We start from the raw sequence: 27,921 nt of genomic DNA on the forward strand, positions 1-27,921 counted from the left end.
GGTCATTCACGCGAACGACTTCAAAATGACCCGTCAATGTGCAAGCAAGTCGGTCGCCGTTTTCCGCTGCAGTTCACGACCATTGAGGTGATTATGATGTTTTCATCCAATACAGGCCAATATTCACACGACGATGGCATGGTGACTGCGTTGTTCGTTTCATTTTTCTGCCTCGATGTAAGTTTTTGAATTAATGGTATCTGTGTGTGTGTGTGTGTGTGTGTGTGTGTGTGTGTGTGTGTGTGTGTGTGTGTGTGTGTGTGTGTGATTGCTTTTATGTTTTGTTTTTCTGGTGATAAAGATATTTAAAGCGCCTATCCTCAGTCAGAGACTAAGCTGTAAGCCCTTTACAAACACGGAGTCATTTGCACAACAGACCTCGAATTTCCTGTATCATTTAGTCGGATTTTCAGTCACACACACACACACACACACACACACACACACACACACACACACACACACACACAAGTACACCTCAGTTTATCGTCTCATCCGTCTCGGTGACTAGCGTCCAGACCACCATGCACTCAGTGTCTAGTGGAGCAGAAGAAAAGTATTGCAAGTGTGGAATTTGATCCCGAATGCTCAGTTTCTCTCGGTTTCCACTGTCAGTGGACACGTCACCGCTATGCCACCACTCGGGCGGAATAGCCGAATGGTTAAAGCGTTGGACTTTCAATCTGAGGGTCCGGGGTTCGAATCTCGGTGGCGCCTGGTGGGTAAAGGGTGGAGATTTTTCCGATCTCCCAGGTCAACATATGTGCAGACCTGCCAGTGCCTGAACCCCTCCGAGAACGGAGTATGGCTGCCTACATGGCGGGGTAAATAAACAAAACGGTCATACACTTAACATGCTAAATGTTACATGTTTGGCTGAGTGTGTATGTGTGCGTGCCTGAAATCTAATTGAATGACATAGGAAACAATGTTTTCGTTCCTCGAATGTCAAACTGGTAAAGAATAACAATTAAACTGATTGGAGTTTTAAATTCCATGTCGAAATTGGCCATTTGGCCTGACCGACTTTCAAAAAGAATATAAATAAATAAAATAAAATCATTAAGTTATGTGACCGACTTGCTGCCACATTAATTAATGGGTCGTTTCAAAAGTGGGCGAACTTCCTTTAAACCAGTTGATGGTCTTTGACACATGATTTTTCTTTTCGTTTTGTTTTTTGTTTGTTTTTTGTTTTTTTTGTTTGTTTGTTGTTGTTTTGTTTTGTTTTGTTTTTTTGGGGGGGTTGTTTTGTTGTTGCTGTTTTTTGTTGTTTTTTTACCTCGGGTTATCGTCTGATGCCTTAGGCCAGCATCCATTTTACCACTTACGGTTCAGTGAAGGGGTTGGGGAGGGGAGTGGGGGTAGCGGGTAACCTCCATCCATATGTCAATCAAACCTGGAGCCCTGGATTATTACTCGTGAGCCCTTGCTCACCATTTTCCATGGTTATAGTAGGAGGAGGAGGAGGAGGAGCAACAGCAGTAGCACTGAGCAGCAATTGTAGTAGTCCGCAGTCATTCGGATGAGACTACTAGTAAACCGAGGTCCTGTGTGCAGCATAGCACATTGCGCACGTAAAAGAACCCACGGCAACAAAAGGGTGGTCCCTGGCAAAATTATGTAGAAAATCCACTTCGATAGGAAAACATATGTAATTGCAGGCAGAAAACACACACACACACACACACACACACACACACACACACACACACACACACACACACACACACACATACATATGGTGGCGCTCTCAGTCGTGTTGCGACGCGCTATTCCTGAGGAGAACAGTTCGAATTTCACACAGAGAAAAAAGAGTAATACAATACAATACAATGCAATGCAATGCAAGACAATACAATGCAATGCAATGCAATACAATACAATAAATACAATACAATACTATACAACACAATAGCAGTAGTAACAGTCACAGCAGAAGCAGCAGTACCACCACCACCACCAGGAGACTACGACTGGATGCCATAAATACAAAATGTACTTCAAATGTGACTTGCATTTGCGACAATGAGATTACCCCTGTGCATACCATCTATAAATGTAAACAGTTAAATCCATATTTACAAAATCTGCAGTTCCATCTGCTTCCATTAGAAATGTCTTATATGATAATCAACATGTGTTTGAAATAGTTCAGAGTTAAATTTGGAGCCCAGTTGGCTCTTTGTTGTGATTCCACTGGTTGACTGGTTAGTTTAGTTTAGTTCGTTTTGTATTCTTCTTCCCTTTTTATGCCAACTGAGGAGAGAGGAACAGGGAAAGTAATGATGATTTAAGGCATGGGTGAGGTGGGGGAGATAATGGATTTTCGTCAAAAATCACAAATGTGGATAGACGTTAAGCAAAAGAATGAACGAACGAAAAGAGCAGCACCAAGAGAAACACGTCTACGTTTTACTTTCTGCTTCCTTTCACCACCAAGTCTGGCCATTAGCTGACGTCTGTCAGAGTCTGTACAAGTCTGACTGATGCCATGCCATGTCCATGACAACAAATGCTGGTCATCACTGGTCTCTTTTGTCCAGCGTGTGCAGACCGTGACGTCACGAACTGGCGTCGTAAAAAAAAATAATAATAATAATAATTAATCAAATAATATAATATAAACGGAAGGTACGGGAAGTAGCTCAAAACTGTGGTTTTAATTTGCTGCAAATAGAGAACTTAACTACGTCCCCAAACACACACACACACACACACACAGAGTTCTCTCTCTCTCTCTCTCTCTCTCTCTCTCATTTATATAGTCACCATTTGGGAGAAAGACCTTCAACAGATCTAAAAGAGGGCTCGGAGGAAGGGTGTCTACGATAGATCTATGCGGGGAGGGGTAGGTGTGTGGGTGACGTGGTCGATGAGAGAAAGAGAAGGGGGCGGAGGGAGATCCACCATGGTCTATACTGAGCAAGAGAGGGGTTGGGGTGGTGGTGAGGGGGGTGGGGGGTGCGGCGGGTCTATGAATGACAGGTCTACATAAAGGCAGGCGGTAAAACAGACATCATCAGTGATGAATCCACACTGATTTATGTAGCTGATAAATTTCAGTTATCATGCTTTTAGCATTACCTGACGCTCGGCCGTAAAGTGCCGGCGATGAAATTTTGAATGACGGCACACACGCAAGAGCACACGAGGTTGTCAGCTACTCTGTGTCAGAAAACTGAGTGGGAGGGTAGGGGTGGGGGGCGGGGGGGGGGGTGGAGACGAAGGGGGCAGAATCTTGAAATCACCATCAGTGGAATAGCCACGTACAGTATTCAGAGTTGACAGCTTTCCAATGCAGCAAATATGGACTACCATTAATAAATAATTCTATTCGGGGACACATTTTCCGTCCCTTTTAGTCCCCGAGTCAGTGGCCTGTCTGTCGGGAAATAACTCCAATGTTCATTCAATTGTCATAAGTGGGATTTTTTTTTTTTTAATCAAACCCCGCTCTTTGGGTAAGTCAGGATCGATGTGCCGTGGCAGCGTTGGCCGGACGACTTCCGAGTTCGAGTCTTCATTTCTGAGTCCGATTTCTGAGTCCGGTGACATCATTGGTATATTGTTCTTGAGGAAGATAAAAACGACGGAGTGAGAAGAGGGTTGGGCCCACCCTTCCTTTACTGAGTTTTACACGTGAAATCACTGCCTATAGGAGGCCGTATTTTAAACTCATTTTGGTAACAGCTAGTTTACTCCGGCCGCTTTCTTGAGTGTTAGTCTAATATAACGCTAATACGCTAAGATACATTTTACCTGTGCCATTATTCTTAGAAAAAGAAAACAAAAAAGCACCCCAAAACAACAACCAAACTTTGCAGGACCGATGTGAACGCGATTTTCGGACAATACCTCTTTCAGTTGTAAATGTACACGTTTGTGTGATTCATCTGGGCGAGGCTGCAATTTTGAATTGCCTCGGGTTCGGCTGAATCATTCTTTTCTATCCCATAAAATCATAACTTATACTCTCTCTCTCTCTCTCTCTCTCTGTGTGCCCGAAAGCAACACATCTCATCTGTCATATCCTCAGGTTTTGATGGATGATGCATATTTGATGTGAAAAGTGTGCAGTTTCAATTCTATAGTCAAAACACACACACACACACACACACACACACACACACACACACAGATATATATATATATATATATATATATATATATATATATACATTATATATTATATACCTATGTAGGTACCCTACAAGGATGTGTTCAATCCCCATTGTTGTATCTATTGTTTACACGTGACTGAAATTTATAATGAATAGAATTACCATGGTCAAGATAGTCAGTGACACAACCTTTGAACGACTGACTACGAACAGTGATGAGTCAAAAATGTACACGGAAGAAGTGCTGTAACTTGTAAGCTGGTGTTGTAAAAACATCTTAGAACTCAATGTATCAAATAAAAAGAACTGATATTTTCTGGAAGACCTAGCCTAATGTCATACCCTTTATCACTGAAGACAAGCAAGGAGAGATCACCAGAGAATATACATTTCTGGCGTTTCTACTGGCTTGATATCGGAGAAAAAAACATGGCACAATCTTTGATTATAAAGATCAATCAACAACACCTGTACATCTTTGGTACCTCAAAATGTTTGGACTAAAAAGAAACAAACAAAAACAGAAAACAAAAAAAATGTTAACTTCTACAGGCAAAAATCACAGCTCTAAACAGAACTGTAAAAACTGCCACCAAAAGTACTGGATCTGATCTAACAACTCTGGATGATATAAGCAAGTGCAATATGCAGATCTATACTCAGAAAGTCTGCCGGTCTGTCTAAATCATATCCAGCTTCCAGAATTTTTTAAATGGTTCTTTCAGGTCTTCATTACAGAAAAATCAGGATGAAAACCATTTGTTTCGCCAATGGCTTCTTCCCCAATGCAGTCAATCTCAAACTGTTTCAAAGCAAACCAGAGTCAATGAAAGAGAATTGTAACAACCAGCAATCATTTAACTGTGGGCCTTTTCATCAGCCCCTTATGTAAAATGTAGTGCTCATATATTCAAGAGAACATGTGTGATGACATTACCTCTGTGTGTGTGTGTTGTTGTGTGTGTGTGTGTGTGTGTGTGCGTGCGTGCGTGCGTGCACAAGCGTTTATATGTGTATGCATATATGTATTATACTTTATGTCTAAACTCCTACTGTATTTGTGTTTGTTATGATTTCCAATTCATGGATGCACTCCCTAATATTCCTTGTGACCCAGGTACACTTAGTAATAGATATTCTATTCTATTCTATTCTATTCTTTATGTGTGTGTGTGTCTATGAAAGACGGAGACAGAGAGAAGCTGAGAAGATAATGCAATTCGGCAAATATCTGGTTGCCTAGCTGTTCATTATCTGTTAACTGTAAGGCACAAAACAGACTACCACTAATCCAAATAATATGCAAATGATAAACAGCTTGCCAACATTTCAAACAAAATGATACACGAAAGGACACACACACACACACACACACACACACACACACACACACACACTGAAAGAGACAAAACAGAATATACAAACAAAAGAAATAAAACAGGAGAGGACACACAACACGCACGCACGCGCACACACAGACACACACACAAACACACACACACACTGAAACAAAACACAATAAACAAAAGAAATAAAACAGGAGAGGACACACAACACGCACGCGCGCGCGCGCAAACACACACACACACACACACACACACACACACACACACACACTGAAAGAGACAAAACACAATAAACAAAAGAAATAAAACAGGAGAGGACACACAACACGCACGCGCGCGCACACACACACACACACACACACACACACACACACACACTGAAAGGGACCAAACAGAATAAACAAACAAAAGAAATGAAACAGGAGAGGACACACACACACACACACACACACACACACACACACACACACACACACACACACACATACACACACAGGCAGAGAGACAGAGAGAGAATGAAACAGAAAAAGACAGAAACAGAGAGAAGACACAATAAACTGACAAAGCAAAGAAATATCAACAGAAGCAAGACTGTCTCAGTGTCACATATAATACACGATACACACATTGTATGTCTATTTTCAGCGTGTCTTTTGTTTGTCAGAAACGACACAAAACCCTCACACACACACACACACACACACACACACAACACAGAATACACACACAGTGACATACCCACATTTTCCATCCGTGCACACACAGCCAACTCGAAACGCAGAAAATGAACCAAACCACACAAACCCCTCAACAATTCACACATTGCCCGCCAGACAATTAATCCTGATCGCCGGCAGATGTTAACACTGTGCACTGCTGCCAGGACATAAACACTGGCTGATGTCGCTATCTCTCGCCAAGCTGTCATGCTGGATTCATCGTTGAAAGTTTTGAAACCCGCTGCAACAGGTGAACCTGTGAAACAGAGGCTTGCATTGGGAATGGAGTGTCCTTTCATTCTGTTTTGTTTTGTTTCTCTGTGTGTGTGTCTGTGTGTGTGTGTGTGTGTGTGTGTGCAGTGTGTGTGTGTGTGTGTGTGTGTGTGTCTGTGTGTGTGTCTCTGTGTGTGTGTGTGTGTCCACATTTATTTTTCTGTCTTTAGTTTAAAGTCTTTTCATTGTTAAGTGATATTAGACAGGAGAGAGAGAGAGAGAATGTAGTATGTGTATGTGTGCGCATTGGGGTTGGGGGCGATGAAAAGAGGTAGTGGAATGACTGAGACAGGGAAAGAGACAAAAAACATGTGTCCACATGCGAGTGTGTGTGTGTGTGTGTGTGAGAGAGTGTGTGTGTGTGTGTGTATGTGTGTGTGTGTGTGTGTACTTATGACAAAGGAGGGAGAAGGGTTGTAAAGTTCTATGTATGCCACTGTGTTTGCAACTGGCTGTGCGTTTGCATGTTTGCACATTTGTGTGTGTGTGTGTGTGTGTGTGTGTGTGTGTCTGTGCCTCTGTGTGTATTTCGTGTGTGCATGCATATAAATGTTTATGTGTGGCATGTTCCTTTTCTGGTTATTAGTGTTACTGTGTAATAATATCACACTGCACAATACACACTTCTGTGTGAAAGTTGGGCTCAGGCAGAGAGTGTCACCACAGTCCAGCCCCACTTTTTTCATCTTCATGTTTCTGTCTTCCTGCATAAATGGGTACACCAATAAATAGAATCAAAGATTTTTCTACACAATTTGTCAGGACAACCCTCTTGCAGCTGTGTGTTCTTTAACAAGTGCTGAAAGTAAGTAAGTGCTGAAGAAGTGACCTTAATTATCATCCAATCCAAAACACTAATACCAGTCAAGGTCTGTTAGAATAAGAGGATAACAAAGTCTCCAGCTTTTAAGTTTCATCCCTTTGTGTTCACATAGTTCACCGAAAAACACTTCATAATGTTCAGCTGATGCCTATGTGAAAGTAAGAGGGTTGATAATATGTGCGGCTCAAAACCATGTTATCCATAACGTCACTGCCCCATGCTTAAATCTGGAATAATTTAGAATTCAGCTTACATCTGTCTTTGAACTGATAAAAAAAATGCAATCATGACAAATGTAAAAGGGAATCCTCACAACTGACGACGGAGTCTTCCCAGAGAGTGTAGAATGAGGGAGAGGGCACACTCCCTTCTTTCCCCTATGTGCAAAACTGAAGCCTCGCTCGCTCGCGGCGCGCCGCGTCCCTCACCACCCTCTCCCTTCCCCCAGACAGTAGATAGCAGCCAGGCGCAAAGGAGAAGCAACACAGAAAAAGCATGTGCGTATGTTGACTGTCTGCGGCATGTCCCCCAAAATAAATACGTGGGTTATCGACATAACTTTGCAGATTCTCCATAGGTTTTAAAAGAGATACAGCAAAGAGAGAGAGAGAGAGAGACTTACTATTAAATTATCGAAATTACCCACACAGTTGGTGTCGGGATCCACACAGACGAAAACAAAGGTGTCATATCCAGCCGTAAACTTTCGCCTTTCTCCTTGAACCAACAGCCGACACGACAAATAGCACCAACTACCACGGGAACTTTGCTTCAGATACCTGATTTCAACCTTTCTGAGATCACTTACTAAAATTTTATAATGTTAAGGCAGTATATTTGTAAAAGTCAGTAGTAATTTTGCAAGTCAATGCCTAAGGAAAATTCAGATATGACACAGCTTGAGCAGTTTTCTGTTTTGCCTGCCACTTGAAGACGCAAACTTTCTGTTATTGTCCTTCTGGTGTTGGCTGCCAGTCAACCGAGGGGCCAGGAACAGGATCAGGCACTGGAAATGAAAATTAGTTTATGACTATTACACACACACACACACACACACACACACACACACACACACCATTCCAGAAAATGTGTGAGAGATACAAATAAACAATAGCTGAGAGAGAGAGAGAGAGAGAGAGAGAGAGAGAGAGAGAGAAACACTGACAAGGCGACAGAAATAATGACATATATGTTCATTTATGTTTTACCTTTTCACTCTCCTCATCCACACCCCACACAATGTGATATACACAGTTCTAAATAATATTATCGCAGAGATAACAAGTCTGACATAATTATATCAAAATACTTGTACATATAAAAGCTACAGCAATTTAAAAACATACAAATATATACAGTAAATTAAATTACCTGCTTTTTCCTGTGATTCATGGCTGGTTCTGGCTTTTTTGGAACTTGCAGGGTGATCCTGTCGACAGAGCATTTTTCTTTTTGTTGTGACTTTAGGTGGTGGATTTGGAATGTTGAATAATGTGGGGACAGCATTCCACACAAGACTCAATTTTTCCGCACTGGGATTCATAAACTGATTTGGCTCAAAATGTTCAGAGCAAAGTTTGCAGTTAGTGTACAGGTACTCGCTGGTTTTTCCCTGTAGATCAGCTCGCCTGGTGTTCTGAACCCACTTTTTGCATCTGTACAAAAAAAGCAATATAGCATTTCAATATTTATTTTCATTCAGTTTTCAATTTATAGAAACTGGTATCATTTCATCCTCAGTTGTTCTCTTCATCCTTCTCAGTACTATTACTACTACCACGACAACAACAACTACTACTGATGATGATGAAGATGATGATGATGATGACAAAGCTGGTGCTGCTACTACTGCTGCTGTTGCTGCTGCTCCTGCAACTGCTTCTACTATTACTGCCATTCCTGCTAAACTGAGTGATTACTGATTACTAGAAAGATTTGACTGGCGTCTACTGCAAGTAGTGATTACTATTACTATGACTGCTAGCTGAGCAGTCTACCATAACCACTACACTACAACCATAGCAACACATTCAGTGTTGCATAATTATATCAATGCATCACTATGGTTCTAATCACTAAAACAGTGCCTCATTTTGGGTTCAGTTTTGATGCCGCTCTAATGTTGTCTGTCCCAGACCCAAAGTCACAATCACAAAACGTCACGGATACCTTTCACAGCTCTACTTTCGGTTTTGCTAAAAACTACTTTCACTTTGCACACTCGGCTAAACAAAGCTCTGACTAACGAATGTAATAACGACATAAATGTCCATATCAACACGATACTTCATTAAACAAAATCATGAAACGCTTACCTGTCTCCATCTTTGGGAAATCGGAACAATGTCCATCCTTTTTTGCGCGAGTTTTTGCAGTTTACAGCAGAACACCAAGCCATTTCCTCTGCTGCCGTAACTGTCTGGCCGCTTGAGGGCGCATACTATTTCCGGGCGAGAGCTGCTCGCGCGGCGGCTTCACGCGAAGCGCTGAGTGATTCATCTCGCTAAGTTTAGTGCCTCTGGTCTTCCTCAGCACACACGGGCAACAAAACGTGCACACACTGTGACCAACATGCCTGGCGGGGTGAATGCAACACACTGATTATTTCTAGCTGAGACAGCTACACACAGCTGTCTTTTCCCACACTTCCAAGAGAAATTTATACGGATAAGCTGTCAGCTTCGGCTTGTTACTGTTTTATGTGTTCGAAATACCACTTTTGAAAATAAAACCATACTTAAACCAAATATAGATGAGACAATAAACCACGGCCCTATGTGCAGTATGCACTTGGCACACATACAAGAGTCCATGGCAACAAAAGAGTTTTCTCTAATAAAATTAATGTAGAAAAATCCACTTTGATCATAAACATAATATACTTGGCAGACAGGCAAAAAACAAGGGGGGGGGGGGGGGGGGTTGCACTGCAATGTGGTGACATGCTCTCCCCAGGAACAGCAGCCCCAATTTCACACAGAGCAATCTGTTGTGACAAATAAAAAGTATCACAGTGCAGTACAACCATTTTCTTAAAATCTAAATTACAGAACTACATTCAACCATTAGTTTTCTGTGGAACTGGGTGATTTTTTTCACAACAAATCCTATTTTGCTAGGGAATTTTCAAAAACAAAAAAAAGGATGGGTGTAGAAAATAATCTGGATAAATCTAAACTAACATCTATCAAGGTAAAAGTATGTTCTCTTTTTTTTCTAAAAGGAAAAATGAACTGCAATTATTATTAAGAAAAAAAAATGCTTTGGTTTATATGATTATGTGACCCACAAGAATATTCAAGAAATAAACTTTTTTTTCTATGCTAGTTGTAGTATGTAGTTGTCATTATTCCCTATTCTTGGATCAGCATGATTTGTAATTTGTGCATTTAAAATATATATAAAAAAGTAAGTTGAACACCACAATGTTACTTCTTTTTTTTTTATTAGAATAAATAAAATAATCAAATAGCCTTCATTAATTCTTTTTTTACAGGTGTATAATTGTCTTTCCTGAAAAACAACCCTGTGATCCACTTGAAATGATGACCACTGTACTCCACAGAACAACCTCTGAAGTTTATATATATATATATCAGCACAATCCATATTTCATTCTGCTCAACGCAAAAACACACTGGAAACTCCCATTTTCTCCAATAAACACAAACTGCATAGAAATGCAATGTTTCAGTCTTTACTGCAGTTGACATTGTTAAAAAATGTTGAATATGACCCATGAGAACAATGAGAATGAAGAAAAGAAATTTTATGCTGCAATGATGCTAAATTCTATAAATAAAGGAAAAGAAATCAAGAGTCAAATGTCAACTGGAATCACTGGTTGCGCTGAGCACTTTAACCTTCGCCGGACGGTGTGGGTCCATGTGTACCCAGAAGGGTCTTTAAATGCCGATATCTCGTATATTTATAGATGTTTTTCAATGAAATTTTAGATATGCTCCAAACACACAAACCCCCTCCTTGTCCTAAAATTTCGAAAATATGGGTCAAAATTTCAAAAAGTAATTAAAGGTGACATTTTAACTAGTCACTGATGACGGTGTGGGTCCGTGTAGACCCATGGCTCGCAAAGAGGGAAAACTGTGTTTACCCCTCCGCAGACGGCCTGGGTCCGTGTGGACCCATGGCTCGCAAAGAAAGAAAACTGTGTTTACCCTTCCGCAAACGGTGTGGGTCCGTGTGGACCCATGGCTCGCAAAGAAGGAAAATTGTAACCTTTGGCTACAGAGGGCGACAATGGGGAGGTCTGTAGAACCCCTCTTTGCATGCTGGAGACAGAAACTGAAACCGATACTGGCACTTCTGAAAGTAACAAGTTCTGATGAAGCGGTGGGTTTTTCCCACGTTTTTCTCCTTGCTACGAGTATCTCTCATGGAGGCTGGACAGTCACTCTGATACCGTCATGGACAGACCCAACATTTTTGAAGCACGTGTCACCTGCGCTGATGTAGAGGAAGATCGTAATTTTGGTGAATATATCAACATTTTGAGTTAGAATTTAAACCACTTGACTATTTATTAGGGGAAATAAAGTTGATGGGGCGGGGGTTTGGGGAGTGCAGAAATGGCTTGTATCTATGGTTTGTATCTGTCTCTGTCTCAGTTCAAGTTGCATCTCAAAGCTAGCCAAAACTAATCAATAACGTAAAAAGGCTTGAAGAATACAATCACAGAGGTGTACTCACTTTCTCTGTTTTGGTGCTCTAGTGTTTATGGGTTAATTGTTTACAAGTGCTTACATGAGTCTGCATTTTTGTTGCTTGTCATTTTTAGTTGCGAATGCTTACAATGTTGCCCGGGTTTTCTCGATGACAGGGTGTGTGTGTGTGTGTGTGTGTGTGTGTGTGTGTGTGTGTGTGTGTGTGTGTGTAAAACATAACTGCAAATTTATGGAATCATATCTGACTATATTGTACCTATCTCTTCTTTTCTTGGTTACCCCAGATGAGCAAAGAACACGGATTGCCAGTTCCCAGGACCACGAACAAGAAAGTGGCGATGACTAGTGACGAAGAATTTCTTCCACCTGAGCCTGATGCGGAGTCCCCTAGTGATGATGAACCAGATTTCGAAAAAGATGAAGAAGTAGTCTTTTCTCAGTCAGGTGAGGAGCAAGAAGTGCCACCAGATTCCAACACATATACAGCAAAGGACGGAACAAGATGGAGCAAAGTTCCAGTGACCAGAAAAAGAAAGACGCCGTCTAAGAACATTTTCAAGCGTCCCCCTAGTCAGGTCCCTGGAACCCAAAACAATGGCCTGACAGTCGTAGGGACAGTCAGATCCAACAAAAGGTTTCTACCCTACCCTTTCAAAAGCAACAGAAACCTCCCACTTCACGGCAGCGAGTTTGCTTACAATAAGACTGTCACCCTTGTTAATTACCAGGGGAAGAGAAGGAAGAACACCGTTCTCCTCAGCTCAATGCATGACGAAGGAATGGTGAAGCCAGGGGCCCCCAAGCAGAAGCCTGAGATTGTTCTTTTTTACAATGAGACAAAGGGGCCGTAGACTCTCTGGATAAGCTTGCCCATGCTTATACCTCAAAAAGAATTTCCAAACGCTGGCCATTTGTCATGTTTGCCAACATCATTGATCTTGCTACAGTGGCTGCACGCTGTGTCTGGTCAATCAAATTTGAAGATGATTCTCTTGCAAAGAAAGATGCACGGAGTGCATTCATCCAATGCATCAGTAAAAGCCTGATGTTGCCACACATGAAGCGCCGTCTCATGCACATAAACATGCACCGGGGCACTCTTGATCTGATGAAACGTTCAATCAAGAGGATTGAGCTTGAGTCAGAAGGGCACAAAATGCCAAGAGCAAAAACGGTCAGGCAAGACAAGTCTGAGACAGTAAGATCAGGTGAAGCTGCCAGCACATTGCACAAGAGGCAAGCCAGTTCTGATCCTGGAACATCAAGTGAAGCTGCCCCCACACAGCGCAAGAAAGCACGCTGCTTTTTCTGCTCATGGAAGGCTGATCGAAAAGTGAGACAGAGGTGCCAGAAATGCAGTCAGCATGTTTGTCCCGACCACAAGCAAATTCTTTGCCCTTCCTGTGCGTGCTCAAAGTAAAAACGCTGAACTTGTCAGATCATGGGAATTCTAAAATGCATACATGTTCTTCAGCTATACCAAATGCAGTAAAGATATGGTATTTGGCTCTTACACAATGTCATGACCTAACATGATTCTTGCTTGTTGAGTTCTTTTTTTGTGTGTGTTTCTTACTACTGCTTGGTGTTCTTGATGTTTTGATCTTGCTTGTATTTTTATGTTTCTTTTTTCTTGCTGCTTGAAGCCTAATTGCCTTAGAAATATAGTCTGCATTTCAGGTAACATTCCTTAGTGTCACACATACAGACATGCAACATATACACATACAGTTTACACACACACACACACACACACACACACCAGGCATGCCTACCCCCAAATTTGCTTTTCAGGAACAACACACATTAGAATCTGGGACAGGGTTAAATTTTCAGGAACATCTCAGCAAACATACATCTGCCATCAGTCTGACTGATGTCGCAAAACACATACGCGTCTCTTTTCCTCCCCGGCTTTAAGAACGGCTACTTCTCAGAGTGTTCCTTCCTGAAGGTCTGTGTCATCATGCAATCATGTCCAAGGCTGTGATTCAAGTCCTTCATATACACCTGTATTATTTATCTATTGCAGATTTCACATTAAATTGATATCATCACTATTAGTACTATTGATTTCAGTGTGGCCCAGCTGACCATCCAGGGCCAACTCAACTCCTGCCAGAAAACGAAATAATTGATTTTTAAGAGGTTTGGGAGGACCTCTCCTCTGTGTGTGTGTGTGTGTGTGTGTGTGTGTGTGTGTGTGTGTTTGTGTTTACAAGGAAAATGTACTTATCACACAAGTTTGTACTGTACCGATATAACTGACCATCTGGTCTCTGCTGCTGTAGTGTCTGTTCCGCTGACAGACTTGTGTGTTGGTTGAGGAAAGAAATGGGGAACGGGGATGACTGGAGGGAGGTCGGGGTGGGTATGTGACTGGTCATATCAATTTCAACAGTCAGGGATTCTCAACCAGAGCAAGCGGTCACTGTCCTGGCTCAGTGACAATTTTGTCACACTCATTGACTGTGTTTTATCCACCCCCATCCCTCTCTCACCATTGGTGGCAGAGACTCAGAGAGAGTGGAGGGCAATTATGCATATGGGAGGTGGTGTCTGGTGGTGGGAAACAAGAGGAGTGAGGGATGTAGTCAAGTGAGGGGATCAGAAGGAAAGGAGGAAAATTGAGGTCATGTTTGTGTTGACTAGATTTCACTTATGAATATAATTCCACAGAATGCTTATTTCTGGCCGTTTTCTTTTCTTTTTCTTTTTATCAGCACACAGGACCTTCACACTGAGATGAGGGGGAGTGAGAGGTGAGAGGAGAGTGAGAGAGAGAGAGAGAGAGACTGAGCAGTCAAAGTACAGGAGGGGAGGGTGGTAGTGAAGGGACCAGAATAGCGCTGCAGTGATTTTGACAGCTCTGCCAGTGGTAGTGGAAGGGTGAGGTGGAGGTGGAGGAAGATTTGGGGAGGGAGGAAGGTGGGCACAGCCATTCAGTACATTGCTCTCTTGGACTGACTACAGACAGGTCTCACTGGCCATCAATTAGATAACACGAACTCGTGGGCGTTTTTCTTCCTCCTTTTTTCTTCCAGAAAATGGACGTTCCGTTTTTGACCAAAACCTAAAATCAGTCTCAGGACCGCGGAAGAGTTGCACCCATGTTTCCATAAGTCTTAAAGAAGTGTCTTCGGCAATGGTCAGAAAGCCATCTATGGGTACACTTGTACCCACTCAATACTTAGGGGAAAAAATGTTATGGTCGGATTTTTTTTATTTTCCGGGACATGCAGCAAACATCCGTATTTCCGGGACACCGTTTCAATTCTACCAATTTTCCGGGACACATACGGGCCCTCAGTAACGGTAGGCATGCCTCACACACACACACACACACACTAACACACAAATTCTGCTGTGATGGAAGCATAAGCGCCACTGTCCGCCATTGTTGCAGGATGGAGCAGTATTTTGAGAACTTCGCCAAAATCGGATTAGAATAACCCTCTTTATAGACATGGGTCCACCTGGACCCACACCGTCTTCGGAGGGATGAACACAAAATTTCCTTCTATGACGGCCATGGGTCCACATGGACCCACACCGTCTGTGGAAGGGTGGACATGATTTTCCCTCTTTGAGGGACATGGGTCCACACGGACCCACACCGTCTTCCGTGTATAGTCAATAGCACCGTCCGGCGAAGGTTAATGAGTCACAGCTTGGAGTGCCAGGTCTCAATATCTATAAATAAATCAGTGACAGTAAAACATAAGAATACAACATAAAAACATATTTAGGTTTAGAAATAAAATATGTCAATAAATCAATCAGTTTATGCACATCTACATGTATGTGTCAACCGACTAATTATTTCTGCTATCTCAGTCTATGTATACCTTTAGGTATCAACAAATTAACTGTTATTGCTATTTCGGTCTATGCACACCTACATGTATTAGCTAATTACTTATTACTGATATCTCAGTTTATGCACACCTACATGTATCTATTTCAGTCTATGCACACCTACATGTATTAGCTAATTACTTATCACTGATATCTCAGTTTATGCACACCTACATGTATTCGCTAATTACTTATTACTGATATCTCAGTTTATGCACACCTACATGTATTAGCTAATGAATCAATAGTGCTGTCTTGGTTTATGCACACCTACATACATGTATTAGCTGATTAATTGTTAGTGCTGTCTTGTTTAATGCCCACCTACATGCTACAATGTATCAGCTGATCAATCAACTTCTACTTCAGTTTGCTAAAAAGAAAGTCCTATGCAGCACCATTGTCATCGCGAGTCCTTCGCCGACTCATTTCTTTCTGAGCATCGTAAATGGCCTTCTGAATGCTGAACTTGACATCCGCCTGCAGATCCTCGTCCAGCTGTTTCAGTTCTGCCGCCACATACCTGACAAAGGCCGTGTCCCCATCAGCACCTGATGATCTGTCCACCAAGTTTGTCACCAGTGTGTGCAGCAGACTGGTCATCTGACCGCTGACAGCATCAGTCACTCTGTCAGCAATCGTCACATCGTGGCAGTCCCTCCAGACTGAGCTGGGCGCCTCTCTCGTCCTGCAGGGTTGTGGCTCAATCAATGGTGGAGCTGCACAAGCATTCAGGTTTGGTGCCGACGTGGAAGTGTTGCCCCAGCTTGCAGAGGGAGCTGGGGGAACAGTGATGTCATCATGACTCGCACTTTTACGACTGTTCGCTGGATCCCACCCACCACCAGACTGCGATGACCCCAGCTGACCTGTGACCTTCTTCACCTGACCTGAACACAGACCACCAACCTCTGTGCTGGGGGAGGACACTGCACACATTGGCCAATCGTTCTCTTGTTTAATTCTTTTATGGAGAAACTCAACCCCATGTTTGTGGCTGTCCTCTGTGGACCGTGGCCTGCGCTTCATCCTCTGACTGGAAGGTCTGACATCGGTGTCCAGACCTCTAGCTTGAGAGCTCCCATCGCTGTCTTCACTCCCACCCAGGACAGAGCCATCCTCCATGTGGGCATCTGACGATGAGAGCCTTGGAGGAAGGGGTGGGAGAGGGGGTGACTTTGGACTGGTCGGTCTTTCCTTCTTGATGACAACGACAACTGTTTCTTCAGAGTCTGTCACTTTCTTGGATTGTGTTTGGTCATCAGTGTTCTGATGCTGACCTCCACTGACAGTTTCTGACTGATCTGTGCCAGTGTCATACAGCCATCGCTGACCTTGTTCTCCACCTGCCTGTTTGTCTGGAACTGACTCACCTGGAACGTTACCATGAGGGTAGTCTATGTGATCAACAGAGTCATCTTCATTATAGTGCAACAAACCTCCCTCCTCTACAGAAGCATTACCCCCCTCCCCTTCTGTGTCAGACCCGTTGGTCCAGCTCCCTGCATTTTTGACACATCTCCTGTCGGTTTCCATAGCCATTAGGTCATCACACTGAAAACTGCCCTCTTGAGACCCTCCGTTATAACCGCTGTCACTGTCGTCATTACCCTCGTCCTCGATGAGCATTGTCACTTCCTCCATCCCTTTGCCCATGTCTTCAATGATTTGCACATCATCATCATCAGTACAATCGTACGTCAGCTGCTGTGGAGCAGCAACTCTCTGCTGGTTCTGCTGGTAGTGACTGGCGGCCATTACACTGGCCGGGGGAGGAGGATGGTGGAGGAGGAAGTGGGGGGCGGGAGCCAAAGGTGCATCAGGCAGGGGCTGCTGGATCTGGGTCGGGGTGGGACTGGAAGCCAGGGTCTGGTTCCCTGATACCCCTCCTTCCACCAGTCGCTTCTGGAATCACAGCAACAGGGGTGAGATTTATGTGTTTACACACACATGCACACACACACACACACACACATACACACACACAGACACAGACACACACACACACAAAATATCACAGCGACAGGAATGAGAGCTGTGTGTTTAAGCATGCGCATGCACACGCACACGCACACACACACACACACAGAGTCACACAGAAACAAAGACATACACAGTCACATTTACACATGCATACACATACATAGATGTGCATTTAAACATTCACACACACACACACACACACACACACACACACACACACACACATTTATACACACATACACTTGTATACATATACAAATACAATCACAGACATACACTTAATTATATATACACTTAATTACACACACACACACACACACACACACACACACACACACACACACACACACACTTGTCTGTCTGTCTTTCTAACCTTGTCCCTCTTTTCCATCTCTCAACTGTTACCTTTATCCGGCTGTCTGCTCGCTCGCTCTCTCTCTCTCTCTCTCTCTCGCTCTCTCTCTCTCTCTATTTATTTATATATATGTATGTGTATATATATGTACATATGTGTGAATGTATGTGCATGTATATATATGTATCTTTCTCTCTCGTTCTTTCTCTCTCTCTTTTCTTTCTGAATTAAGTTAATGATGTAAGAATGTCGCACTGCATGTTGTAATCGTGTCAGTATCATATGTAAATTTATTGCTATTTACGCTTGTATTATTTCTGTTGTTGTTGTTCTCTGTAGAATTTTTGTGTGTTTCTTGTAATTGTTTATTTCCATATTATCCTTTCCACACCCCCCACACCCCACACCCCCCACTTCCCCAATTTCTTCCTTTTTTAATTTTTTAAAAATTAATTTTCTTCTCTTTTTTTATGAGGGCAGGATGTAAAAAAGCTGTATACGCTTATTCTTTTACCCTCAATAAAGATCATTTTGACTTGACAGAGAGAGAGAGAGAGAGAGAGAGAGAGAGAGAGAGAGAGAGAGAGAGAAGAAGAAGAAGAAGAAGAAGAGGAGGAGGAGGAGGAGAAGAAGGAGAAGAAAAAAAAAAAGAAGAATGATAATGTCACAGCAAGCCCTCTATAATCACATCACATTATATGATCCATGAATAAAGACAACAACCTAAATAATGGATGACTAATATCTGTTATCATTTTCTCTTGAGTGACCAACATTGAACAATTCACATAATCACACTAACAGTGAAACATTATGCCATGCAGTGTAAGCCTTTTGCATATGAGTATCCACACTCAAAGAGCAGAAAGTATGCAAAGCAATTCACTGTGTGAACACAATATACAGTGGTACATGCGTAACAGTATACTGTGCAACTATATTCACACACAGAGTAACAATGTTAAGATATAAGTGATTTTGAATCTCTACAGACTTAAGGTACAGACAGTTGTTTGTGTATAATTGCCTAGAAATGCACCTGAAGGAACTTAGGAAGCGAGTATGGGTTTGATCCCATGCATACATACATATATATATATATATATTGGACCGGATTTTCTACTCCCCTTTCCACTAGTAACTCAGTGGTGTTCTAGACGTTAGTCATTCAGATGAGATGATAAACTGAGGTCCTGTGTGCAGCATGCATTTTGCGCATGTAAAGAACCCACAGGAACAAAACTGTTGTCCCTGGTAAAATTCTGTAGAAAATTCTACTGTAATATACATTCTGTGTGTGTGTGTGTGTGTGTGTGTGTGTGTGCGCGCGTGACTGAAGCCTGACTGAATGACACAGGAAACCAATGATAAGCACATAAAGGCAGCTGTCATCCGGCTCTACCCAGGTACTGAGGTAGGCAGCCTATTGTGCAGATGACTGTGTGTTTGTAAAATGTAATGCACTTAGACCAGAGTATGGTCACTGACCGAAGATAGGCATTATTTAGTAATGATAAAAAGAATGCTAATCAAAATTAATATGCTCACTTGAAGAACATACAGTGGAAAATCCATGATCTACTGCATTAAAGCTATTATACACAGAATGTATCATGATCTTAAGAGTATACTGTGAAGCTATACTTGCACACATGATATGTACATATATATACATAATGGTACAGATCTTAGAATACTGTCAAGCTATATTTGCACACATGATAAGTACATTCTCTCTCTCTCCTTCCCTCTCTCTCGCTGCCAATGCTGAGATATCTGAAGAATCCACAGGGGCAAAACTGCAATCAATTCATATTAGGCATACAACTGGCTCTCTCTCTGAATGAGAATTCAAATGGCACGTAACTGCAGTCTCTCGAGGAATTCTGTCATTGTTTTTATATTTTGCGATCTGATCTTTGAAAAGTTATTTTGAAATAAGGAAAGAGATGTTTAGCTGCTGCCTCCACTTGTTTTCCTCCACAACTAAGATGTATCATATAATTTGGTCAACCAGTGGCAGACAGAAACTCTTTGGAGATCTAAGTAAAGACTACTACCACACACAACACTTTCCCTGTGTCAGTGCTTGTTCACTTGACGATGCTTGGGTTATAACAGCTGAGTGGATGGAGCTGACCACTCATACTTAGCAGACTTTGATGACATTCCTTGCATCCTTTTCGGATTCCCAAGCATATGGTGCAAAGATGAATTATTTTCATGGTAATCTGTCAGCTACCATTGTTTCCTCTTTTTTTTCTTTTTTTTTCTTTTTTATTTTACTTATCTTGTTTTCCTCCTATTCTTTACTTTATCATGCATGGGTTTCTTCGGGAAGTCATTAGACTGAAACTTTCTGCACTATAAATGAAAACATCATTAAACTATGACTGGTGTCTCTTCATCACTTGTCATATGGGGATGACAGGTCACTACCAATGCCGGGATATCTATCGAGTCCACAACTATTCAACATTGAAAGATGACTGTAAAATAAACAGATATTAACATATAGTTAACTTCATCATATTTTTCAACATACAACAAACATCACGTACTGTCACACTGTTTAAAACAGTACTCACATGGAAAGCTCTGACCACTGGCGTGTCCGTCTTCCGTGTGACTGAAAAGGGACGCAGGAAACAGTCCAGCATGGGAAAATATTGCCAGACAGGTTGGTAATAGGGTTCGGTGCCCGCAGCAATGGACACTCGCACTTTGACGATCTCTTTGCTGTAGCGAGACCTTAGGCTCATTATCTTGTCTTTTACTTGGTCAACTGTGCACAACAGACAGGCATTAATGAATGTAAAATTAATTACTTTTAGTTATATAAATCTTTCTTCTGCATATGGCCATCTGCATTAAATTCATTTAAAGACAACATACCATAGGCTCAAGATAAAATGTTAATTTTCAAACTGCATCACACAACAAGAATTTAAGACGATACTGGCTTAAAATAGCAATTAAGCTCCCTCTTGCATCTTTAGACCCCTATCCCCTCTACAGAAAGAGAGAGGTTTTTTTTTTAAGTGCTGACCCCATAAAACACAAATCTAAAATTCAATTTCCTGTGCACTGATTCGCCCTCTAGTAAAATCTCATTTACACCCTTTGTCATGAAGTTTAGACAGTATGTATGATAGTCTTGTCTGACTATGACCACCAGAACAGCAGAGGAGGCATATGCTGTCCTGACTATATGGGCTGTAATTTGATGATAGAAGAGAGTGTCTTGCCCAAGTTACATCCCCACTCTCTCAGCCAGAAGGCTTTTAGGACAGTCGGCACTGAGGTAGTTCCCAAAGGCAGGCAAGCCCCCAAGGCTGTAGCACTAAGAGCCAGTGCAATCTTGCCTCCCAATTTCAAAATTCTTCACAAAAGACAAAGCTGTAAATGACTTCCCACAGCAGTTGAGAAACCACTGATACAGCTCTCACTTTGCTGTTGGGCCAACTGTGAACAAATAAGTTCTACTGAACAATAATGTGATATATATCATTTTGAAAACTGGCATGTTTTCAGTACTTGTCAATTACAGCAAGTTTCAGAATTCTCCATAACTTTTGTGGGCAATGACCAATTTGGCTCAGTGTAAGTCAGGTTCAATTACTGATTCTAGTCAGAAAATTTACATTTCCATGCATACTGCAGTGTATTTCTCTGTTTGACCGCCAAATCTTATATTATATATATATATATATATATATATGTGTGTGTGTGTGTGTGTGTGTGTGTGTGTGTAAAAAGACAAATTATAAACCAAGAACTTAAATAGTACATTGCTGTTACTTGTGGGAAATAAGTTTTTTTCTGAGCTCCCAGGGTGACAGTCTAGTGCCTTAATTAGTTAATCCCCTTTATGTATGGACATTAAAGCCTACATAATTCATTTCTGCATTCAGTGGTTAAGAAAGTATGATAATATATGAAGCATGCACACCCACAAAAATGATCATAAACACACAGAAGTGTTCTGAACAGTATATATATATATATATATATATATATATATATATATATATATATATATATGAGAAAAGAAATAAAACAATCTTTTTTTTAAGTCTTAAACATAAATGCCCACTTATAGAAGTTAACGTGGGAGTTACAGCACACTGGCGCAGAAATCTTAGAAAATCAAATTATACGCGTTGTCGAACTGCGAGTGAGCGCATAAATCTTAGAAAATCAAAATATATACATGCTGTCGTACTGCGAATGAAAAATACCATATTGTGATACATAAAACTCGAGTTCTTGCAAAATATATTGATCATTTGGAACTTACTGGACCAATTCTTTCCCATCAACTTGGAAATTCTCTGCAAACTTTCTATCCGCTTTGGCCGGTTCGTGTGATCTGGCAAGTTCACGTTCCATAACAATTCTTCCTGCTGGTACAGGCGAATAAATTCTGCAGTGTCTCTACTGTTTAGAGAAATTTTGGAGTCTCCGACTGCAGTATGTGGCGTGACGGTCGGCCTGTATTTAAAGTGTGTTTGCATTGACGTCCAAGCAGCCATCTTGAATATTTGTCAGAACAAAAGTCACATGACTACGACAGGAAACATGCTGGTCAATTTGTCATCAGTGACACTGATAAAAGTGACACATCAACTTGTCAGCAACAAATGATATCACAGCCACGTTTTAGTTTCAATCGTTCTTCTGATTTTGTAAAACAAGCAAAATCCGTATTCCCTGTTAATGTATTGGCGACAGCAGAATTTCATAACAACAAAATGCTGGATGTCTGAAAAATGTCGTGTTTGTCACAACAAATGCAGAAAATCGAAAGAAGCTCAAAGAGGGGAGGTTAGTATAAGGGAGACATTATTTTTTCTTTCCAGTGTTTTCTCCCTTATATGGGTATATTCACTGTGTGATGTCTGCAGAGCGTTCTCAATCTGGAGTCCGGTGACAGTTACTATCTTTACATTTTTTTATTTTTGCCAGGATTTGTAACGTGACTGAGAAAGGCTTAATTCAACGTGGACTGACGGGCGCAACAGTCGAGTGGTTTAAGCGTTGGACTTTCAATCTGAAGGTCCCGGGTTCGAATCACGGTGACAGCGCCTGGTGGGTAAAGGGTGGAGATTTTTCCGATTTCCCGGGTCAACATATGTGCAGACCTGCTAGTGCCTGAACCCCCTTCGTGTGTATACGCACGCAGAAGATCAAATACGCACGTTAAAGATCCTGTAACCCATGTCAGTGTTCGGTGGGCTATGGAGACACGAAAATACCCAGCAAGCATGAACCACGACAGAGTCATCGGCAAGTCGATGTTGGTCGTGTAACGGAAAGAAGAAAGAAGAAGACTGAAAGCACACGACAAATTCAATGGCAGAATGTACAGAATGGCAGAAATGCAATAGTCATAGTGTGTATGGATTTTGTTTGAAAACAAGAGTTGGCATTCATCGTTGCTCGTCCCATTTTAACTCTTCTTCTTCTTCTTCTTCTTCTTCTTCTTCTTCTTCTTCTTCTTCTTCTTTCCGTTAAACGACCAACATCGACTTGCTGATGAATCTGTCGTGGTTCATGTATGCTGGGTATTTTCGGGTCTCCATAACCCACCGAACGCTGACATGCCGGGGTTACAGGATCTTTAACGTGCGTATTTGATCTTCTGCGTGCGTATATACACAAGGGGTTTCAGGCACTAGCAGGCCGTCTGCACATATGTTGACCTGGGAGATCGGAAAAATCTCCACCAGTTTACCAACCAGGCGCTGTTACCGTGATTCGAACCAGAGCACTCGGCTGTTGCGCCCGGCCGCGCGTGTTTTGTTGGCGTTCTTGATGATGATGTGTGTGGGAGGTGTGTGTGTGTGTGTGTGTGTGTGTGTGTGTGTGTGTGTGTGCAATGTTTCACCTGCTCCACTGACAAATGAATATGTGGTGCCAGATGAATTCACTTGAACTTAGTAAATGCGTTATGTAGATGGGGAGGAGAGTCCGGGAGGTAGCATTTCCTAACAAATTGTAAATTCAGTACGACTATCAGTATACCTGTCTGCCGCTCCTCTCTCTCCCTCCCCTTCATCTCTCTCTTGCACACACACACACACACACACACACACACACACACACACACACACACACACACACACACACACACACACACACACACACACACACATACCAGCCTGTGTCTTTATTTCTTCATTTTCTGTATTTACTAAACAGTTTGAAATCATTGCTCAAGAGGCCAAAAATGACAAGTGGAAACAGTTTTGCGAGGCACTCAGTTATGACTCAACATTGACAGAGTTCTGTCAATTTTATCGTCGCATGGAAGGGAAAACGTGCACAACAACAACCCCAGACATGGTACTAGTAGACACTGACGGAACCAAGCTTAAGACAAACGAAGAAAAAGGATCCGCCCTGCTCAAACGTTTCATACGAACAGAGCGATCAAAGAAACTTAGATGAGAAAAAGAAATATGTTGAGGAGTTAAACCAAACCCTTATGCAGACTGGACCTGATGATGACTTGACAATAGATGATCTAAACGAAGCAATAGCAAAATGCAAGAAAGAATCAGCTCCTGGCCCAGACAAAGTTCGCTACTCGGACATCAAGGAACTATCGGAAGAAGACAGAAGCAAACTTTTCAATCTATATCAAAACAGTTTCCACAATGGACATGTGCCGGAGGACTGGACACACAGCTTCTTAAAACCCATACCAAAACCAGGAAAGGACCACTGATCATCAGGTAAGCGGATACCGGATCCTAACCATGCAAAACATTGCTGGAAAGCTCATGGAACGCATGATAGCCAGGAAACTTGCAAGGGATCTTGAACACAGGCACATTCTCCCTTCAAATCAAGGTGGTTACAGAACAGGCAAGTCCACATGGGAAAATGCAGCTGCTTTTGCATATGAGGTGTATGAAGGATTTCAAAGAAAAGAAGAAACACTAGCAGTAGCAATCGACCTTGAAGATGCCTACAATAAAGTCCAGTTTGCGCACCTCATGGAGCTGCTACTAAGGTATGGAGAAAGTTTGACACTGACAAGATGGATAGCAGCAGCGCTTCAGGAAAGAACCGTCGTCCTACGCCTCGGAGATTGGATGTCTGCACCTTCTAAACTATCCATGGGACTGCCACAAGGGTCTCCACTCTCTCCTGTCCTCTACAATGTCTACACGAAGGGCCTTGCAGACTTAAACAACAATGGAATAGCTCGGGTGCTTACTCTTGCGGATGATGGCCTGGTCTTCAAAACTTTCGAAAGTTGCTGAGGAAAGAACTAAATCCGTCCAGAAACAATGGTGCTCAATGGTGCAAAGACACAGGATCTTCCATCAATCCAGCGAAAGCCCAAACGTTGCTGTGCACCCTCAACAACAGAACCGCAAGCAAATCACCACCTTCTGTGTCATTCGATGGGATTCAGATCGAGGAAACTGAATGCCTACGCTACCTAGGAATACACTTCGACAGGATGCTGACCTTCAGAAAACATACGGAAAATACTGTTCTCAAATGCAAAAAGGGCCTTTCAGTCTTAAAAGCAATGGCAACCAAAGGTATTGAACAACGCCACCTCTTCCTGCTATACCAATCACTCGTCGTCAGTGTGATCGACTACGGACTTGGGCTAACAACACCGTCTCAAAGCAACCTCCTAAAATTAGAAAGAGTTCAAAATGAAGCTATGAGGCTGATCCTTGGAACAACAAAAGACACGCCCACAGAAACCATGCGATACCTACTTGACCTTCCTTCAGTGCAGGCCAGAAACAAGTTAGAACAGGTCAAGACCTGCTTCAAAGCATTAGAAAACTCTCAAAACCCACTGCATGACGCAATCAAAGAACCAAAAGGCAGCCGTCTAGGACGAGAAAGATCATGGATGGGGCAAGCAGAAGACACAATCCAGCTAGTATGCCGACTACAAGACCTGAAAGAAACAAAAGAATGGGAGAAAAACCCCGAAAACCTCAACCATCTATTCAACACGGCCATTTCATCCACTCTAGGAAGACATTGTCGGGAATGGCCAGAGGGCAAAACTGATGCGGAAGTGAAGCTACTCATAGAAGAAAACAGTAAAGAAGAGGACATCATCATATACACAGATGGCTCAGTCACCAAAGACCAATCCGGTTGGGCCGGGATTCACTGCGAAACAAAATGGAAAAACAGAGAAGAGAATGCTGCCTACAAAGTCACAACCTCCAGCCTAATGCTGGAAGCTGAAGCTGTGACACATGCCCTCCAGTGGCTATCGTCCGTCCATACGCCCGGAAACCAACATGCCATGATTCTAACCGACTCAATGAACCTCATTCAGAAAATTGAAAACGGAATGGGAAGCCCAGAGTGGCATAAGGCAATGCCCAACTTTAAGATTAAAAAAGCTCACATGGTCATACTGCCCGGGACATGCAGGTGTTGAGGGAAATGAACGAGCTGACAGACTTGCTGGTAACGCAACACCAACGAGCGGCCTACATCTAGGAAAATCGGAAATCCTCAGAAAAGTAAAAGAACATAAAAAAGAACAGGTACAAGGCCATCACACCATCGATCGCCCCAAAGAGATAAAAGCAGAGAGAGGGAGCGGCCGTAAGTCTATCATGAAAGGTAGAGCACGATGCTTTGCAAATCAAACAAATATCGGCATCATTTCCAAACCAACATTGCGCAAATTTCTTCAAAACGGAACAGAGTCTCTGTGGTCTTTTCCAAATACAATAGACTGAACAACACGCTAGACGCCACGTTCTTGGCATCAGAGATCTTTTCCCATCCCTCTTGCGGCCAGTCAGTGGCATCCTCTGTGCGTGTATGTATGTGTGTGTTTGTGTGTATGTGTGGGTCTGTGTTTTTGAGTGCGTTTGTGCATGCGCGAGAGTGAAAGTGTACACAAGTGTCAGGAGAGTTCTGTGCACGTGTGTGTGTGTGTGTGTGTGTGTGTGAGAGAGAGAGGGGGGGGGAGGAGGTGGGGGTGCGGGGGGGGGAGGTGGGGTAGAGAATGGGGTATGTGAGTGTATGCATGCCTACACTGTGGGAGCAACAGGATATTGGAACATATATATATATATATATATATATATATATATATGGGGGTGGGGGAGATATGGGCGTATGTGTGTGTGCTTGTATAAGTAAGTGTTCATCTGTGTGTGTGTGTGTGTGTGTGTGTATGTGTGTGTGCCGTGGGAGCTGCGATACGTAGACTAGAAATGAGTGTGTGGAGGAGGGGAGTAGAGGAGGTGCAGGGTAATGTGTGTGGTGTGTGTGTGTGTGTGTGTGTTGGAGTTCACGTACGTTTATATGTATTTGACTGTGCTTTCATATCTGTGAAACTGCATGTTTGGTGCATATCTGTTATGCATGTGTGGGTGTATGTGTGAATGTGTGTCTTCATGTTTTCCATCTATTTGCTTATTTATCATCATTGTTGTCTTTTTTTCTTTTTCTTTTTTTTTTTTTTTTTTTTATTACTACTACCGTTTTTATATTATAATTGTTATTTATTTATTTATTCATTTATGTAAGGTTATCTATTATTTATTCACCTTTTTTTTTCTTTTCTTTTTTTTCTCAAGGCCTGACTAAGCGCGTTGGGTTACGCTGCTGGTCAGGCATCTGCTGCTTGACAGATGTGGTGTAGCGAATATGGATTTGTCCGAACGCAGTGACGCCTCCTTGAGCTACTGAAACTGAAACTTTCTGTATTTATTTCTTGTTTGTGTATATGTTTCAGTATTTCT

The 27,921-nt window shown here is 42.2% G+C and overlaps 2 protein-coding genes across 3 annotated transcripts in view; both read right to left on the minus strand.

Moving 5' to 3' along the window:
* Positions 1-6,415, minus strand: part of LOC143283785 (TBC1 domain family member 1-like) — a 30,721-nt gene extending 24,306 nt beyond the window's left edge. The window contains exon 1 of one of the 2 annotated variants that reach the window (XM_076590150.1): positions 6,209-6,415. The gene's annotated coding sequence lies outside the window, so the exon portion shown is untranslated. Of the gene's footprint in view, positions 58-6,208 lie in introns of those variants that run through there. The other variant, XM_076590151.1, reaches the window with a different exon arrangement.
* A 4,440-nt stretch (positions 6,416-10,855) lies between these two features.
* Positions 10,856-22,707, minus strand: LOC143283787 (uncharacterized). Its single transcript, XM_076590152.1, has 3 exons — positions 22,467-22,707; positions 20,755-20,951; positions 10,856-17,733 (listed from the first exon to the last, which is right to left on the minus strand). Exons 1-3 carry the CDS (start codon positions 22,699-22,701, stop codon positions 16,216-16,218), a joined length of 1,950 nt encoding a protein of 649 aa, XP_076446267.1. The 5' UTR covers positions 22,702-22,707; the 3' UTR covers positions 10,856-16,215.
* Between the last annotated feature and the right edge of the window lie 5,214 nt (positions 22,708-27,921).

Source organism: Babylonia areolata, chromosome 7, assembly GCF_041734735.1.
Source record: "Babylonia areolata isolate BAREFJ2019XMU chromosome 7, ASM4173473v1, whole genome shotgun sequence".
Taxonomy (NCBI): domain Eukaryota; kingdom Metazoa; phylum Mollusca; class Gastropoda; order Neogastropoda; family Buccinidae; genus Babylonia; species Babylonia areolata.

What these genes read in the sequence shown, in the direction of transcription:
- LOC143283787 (XM_076590152.1), bottom strand. Translation starts at nt 22,701, where the DNA reads ATGGCTGCTTGGACGTCAATGCAAACACACTTTAAATACAGGCCGACC. An exon ending in GATGGGAAAGAATTGGTCCA is followed by an intron (nt 20,952 to 22,466) that starts GTAAGTTCCAAA and finishes TGTTGTGCACAG; the next exon opens with TTGACCAAGTAAAAGACAAG. An exon ending in CAGTGGTCAGAGCTTTCCAT is followed by an intron (nt 17,734 to 20,754) that starts GTGAGTACTGTT and finishes CTGTGATTCCAG; the next exon opens with AAGCGACTGGTGGAAGGAGG.